At 57.0% G+C, this 4097-nt stretch overlaps 1 protein-coding gene across 1 annotated transcript; it reads right to left on the bottom strand.

The window, feature by feature from the left end:
- Nucleotides 1–563: 563 nt before the first annotated feature.
- On the bottom strand, nucleotides 564–3815 carry CHP2 (calcineurin like EF-hand protein 2). The gene is made up of 7 exons (XM_029222162.1): nucleotides 3545–3815; nucleotides 3067–3139; nucleotides 2878–2958; nucleotides 2620–2750; nucleotides 2370–2431; nucleotides 1466–1588; nucleotides 564–1267 (listed from the first exon to the last, which is right to left on the bottom strand). The coding sequence occupies exons 1-7, from the start codon at nucleotides 3609–3611 to the stop codon at nucleotides 1214–1216; spliced, it is 591 nt and encodes a 196-aa protein (XP_029077995.1). The 5' UTR covers nucleotides 3612–3815; the 3' UTR covers nucleotides 564–1213.
- Nucleotides 3816–4097: the final 282 nt, after the last annotated feature.

The raw sequence follows: 4097 nt of genomic DNA, 5'->3' as shown, positions 1-4097 counted from the left end.
AAAAGTGCTGGACTATTGCCTGCCAATGTCTATGGTGTAAATATTCCCACCGCAGCACTTTCAAGCTACCAAGCCTGACATCACTGAAAGCAGACTTAGGAAGATAGAAGCACAATTGGCTCCCAGTGTGTCTTGTATCAATGTGTTGATACAAGACAACTCCAGCACAGGCCTCGGAAGGGATATGAGCAGGGTACCGACAGCATCTCCTTTACGTATAGCCAGAGTGCTTTGCTACAGACATAGAATCTCATGATTTTATGTGACTTTTACACTCTCTTCTGTGATATGCCAATGCTTGAACATCTTACTGTGAAACAAAATGGAAGTACTCTCCAAGCCTTTTAATTATTTCATACTCTAGGAAGGTATGTCTTCTTTATTATTTTTACATCACCTCTTCCCCCACTACCCACCTTCATCAGTGAAAACCCACTTAAGAAGCCAGATTTCAAAGATCCCTCCATTTGGTCAACCTAACACTAATGGATATCTCTTGTTTTGCCTGACCAGCATCATTTCCCCTTATGATAATAGCCCTGCATTTTCCTTTAAGCAACCATCCCATACCCCATCTTGAGTCCTCCTCAGGCCTTATTTCCTGGCTCTAGCATTTAGCACATGACACAGTCCTGGCCAGATAGAAAGTTCCATTCCCCTGGAGAAAGGACAAGGTTCCAGGGGGGCTAATGAGACTCTTGGCTTGGAATTATTGAACAAGAAAATCTCTTCCCTCTGCATTACTAGGCTAGTAGGATGGAAGCCTGGAACTGCTGGTGGCCATCCTCCACTACAAGGAAAGAGCCCACCTGAGAACGAATACAACACAAAAGAAAGCTGAGATGAGAGACAGAGAATAACTGAGTTCTGATAGCATCATTTTGGTCCTTGGATTCAGCTGTGCCTGAGACACTTCCAGACCTTCCCAGTTTTCTGGATACTTCCACACTTTTTCAATACATGAGCCCATAAAATTCTTTTTTAACTGAAATCCTTTTGATTTGGGTTTTCAGTCACTTGCAACCAAAAATTTTCTGGCTGATTCACAGATCTGAGATCAAATGAGTTGGTAAACACCCCTCCAAGCTTTTCTCCTTGGTCCTAATTAGAGCTCAGTGTACAAGTAAGTATACAGTTCACTGGGGCTGGGCCTCCCTGAGGAGGAATCCCAAGCAGAACTGGTCCATGTAAGCTACCCATGGCACAAAGGGCGTCACTTCAGGATCCGGATGCTCATTTTCTGCTCGATGTTCATCTTCTCTAAGGACTGCGGGGAGACGGGTGGTAGTCAAGAGGCTTGACTTCCAAACCTCTATGCTTCCAGCCTCCTCTCCCATCCCCCAGGCCCCATGATTCCCTGGGGGACCCCCTCTCTTTCTGCCATCCTCCTTCCAACTTCATTTCCCATGTCCACCTGTCCTAGGGACTCCTGGTCTCAACTTCCCAGGCCTGAGGGCATCCTGACCTTGGTGAACTCCAGGAAGGACACAGCGCCATCCCCATCTTCGTCGGCTTCCTGCACTGTGCGGTCAGCAATGCTCTCCAGCTGCTCTTCTGTCACCTGTACCCCAACCATCAGCCGGAGTACCTGGGTGGTGGAGGAAGAGACAGAGACAGCCATAAGGAGGAGGCACAGAGACTACTGACACCATACCCCAAACCTTGTCCGCATCACCCCAAATGTTAGTGCCAATTTTGTAATCCATCCCTCATTCATTTTCCCCCGATTCCAGTCACTTCCCACCACAGCCCCCAATAATTCCCCCATTGCTTCTCCATCCAACCCCCCCATCTGTCATTCACTATCCCACTCTCACCTCAATAATGTGCCCAAGCTCATTACTCAAGCCCAACCTTAGAACCCAATCTCTGCCTATCCTCCACCCCATCCCCCATCTCATCCTCCAACTAGTCCCAAATCCATCCCCCACATCATCACATCTATCCCAGAGTTTCTCAGTCTCAGCACTATTGACATTTGGGGCCAGATAACTCCTTTTGGTGGGGGGAGGGGTATTGTACCCCTGGTACCCAGGGTACCACCCTGGGTATTGTAAAATGTTTAGCAGTGTTCCTGACCTCTACCCACTAGGTCCCAGGCACCACCCCGTCAAACAAAAAGGTCTCTACATATTGCCAGTGTCATTCAGGGGGCAAAATCACCCCCAGTTGAGAGCTATTGATCTATTTCCAACCTCATACCCTAATGTTCCCCATCCCATCTCCCAACTAACCCACACTCCAACCCCACCCACTCCTATTCCCCGCCCAACACCCCAGTCATCTGCATCTCCCACCCACCAATCATCCCTCCATCGCCCACAGTCATTCCGTTCTACCACACCCCCCTTCCCTTGGGTTCTTCCAACCTGCAGCATCTCATGCCTGGAGATCTTTCCATCTCGATCCAGGTCATAGAGCTGGAATGCAACTGGGAAGAGAGTGGAGGGGGAAAAGGAAGGTGGGTTTTCCCTGCTTCTCTTCCCTCCAAAGTTCACCTTGGAGGAGTGGGGGGTGCGGGGGGCACCAATGGGCCCACACAGGGAGTGGAAGGTGCCTGGGCCCTCTCAACGGGTGTGGTCAATCTGGGGTCTCACCCGGTAGGGGGCACAGACTCACAGCGAAGTTTGTTCATTCTGCTGTTGAGGGGCTCGGGTTCCTGCGGGTCCCGGTTTCCGTGGTCCTCAACATCTACAGGTCGAAAGTGAGCCAGAACTCTGACAAAGCCTGGGAAGTCCAGTTGCAGACTCCTGGGGGGTGGGGGGGAGGCAGACAATGGTGCAGGCGCGGTGGTCGCCGTGGCCCTGCCTCTGCCTCAGTCGCTAACCTCCCCCGACAAGCTCTCACCCCCACCTCCCCACCCGCGGCGAGGCTCACCCGTCAGGGAAGAAGCTGTCTATAATGCGGTCTCCCAGAGGGTTCACGGCCAGCGCCCCGATCTCCTGCAGATCCACGCGGCTGGAAAGTCAAAGTTTAAGGGGGGTGGGGCAAAGACGGAACATGGTCAAGGAGGGGACGGGGTCAGAGAGGCAGAGGTGAGAGGTCAGAAGGCCAGCTCCGGCTCACCTGAGGTAGCCCTTCTCATTCCTGTCAAGCGCTCGGAACCGGTGGTAGAGGCGGAGCAGACTGGCCTGCGAGACTGAGGGGGCGGAGGCGGACGGTGACTCCCCGAGGACTCTGGGGACGCGGCCGAACCCCGGGGCGCGCTCCATGCCCAAGGCGGCCACGAGGGTTGAGCGGGGGGCGGGGGGCTGGCTGGAGGGAGGTTCCACCCGGGCCCCGGGGCCGAGCTGGCGGGGTGCGACCCGGGAGATCCGGGAGACCCAAAGAGACCAAAGCCACCCCTCCATCCGCCTCCGGTCCTGCAGTCTGCCTCGACCCCGGCTGGAGGCTACCTAGGTGCCCGCAAGCCCGGAGCCGGGACCCCTGAGTGAACGCGCCCCACGCCCGCGAGCCCGGCCGCTAGGATCTTCTAGGTTCGCCTGGCCCCGGGACCCTCCCCCGGAACCCTACGGGGTTCCCGGGCGCTATGCGCCGCACTCACAGCCGGTCTCCCGCTGGATGCTGTCCACGTCGGGGATCCTGGCGGCGTGGGAGCTGCGGGAGCCCATGGCCGAGCTGCACCGGGGCCGGCGTGCTCCCCTCCCGCCTCGCAGGCGCGGCCGCCTGGTGGCCCCTGGGCCGAAGGCCACAGCCCTGGCCGGGAGCCAGGCTCCTGAACCCCGCCGCTCCTCGCCTCCCACCCGCGACCCGGGCGAATAGGAAACCGTGCCAGTGTGGCGGGGTCAGCGGGGCGGGAGCGAAGAACGCGCGGTTGCATCCCGAGACTCTGAGGTCGGGCGGGGCGGGGAGGGGAGGGGCTGGGCTGGGCCGGGTCCGCCGGCCGCGAGTCCCCGTCCCCACTCTCGCCCCGGCACCGACCCGCCTCCTCCCGCCCGGCCCAGCCCTCCCTCCCGGCCGTGGGCCTCCCGGGTGCCGCCGAGCAAGGCTCGAGCGAGGTCCGCCCTTCTTCATCTGGAGACAGAATCCAGGCCCTTCTGGGAAGTGGGTGACGGGTGGGCAGGGGAGCTAGACGCATTCGTCCCAATCCGGGATGG

The sequence above is a fragment of the Monodon monoceros genome, unplaced genomic scaffold, assembly GCF_005190385.1.
Source record: "Monodon monoceros isolate NGI ecotype Baffin Bay Population unplaced genomic scaffold, NGI_Narwhal_1 Super_Scaffold_13, whole genome shotgun sequence".
Classification (NCBI taxonomy): Eukaryota; Metazoa; Chordata; class Mammalia; order Artiodactyla; family Monodontidae; genus Monodon; species Monodon monoceros.
The sequence above is the reverse complement of the archived record's forward strand: the minus strand, read 5'-3'. Positions and strand labels throughout refer to the sequence as shown.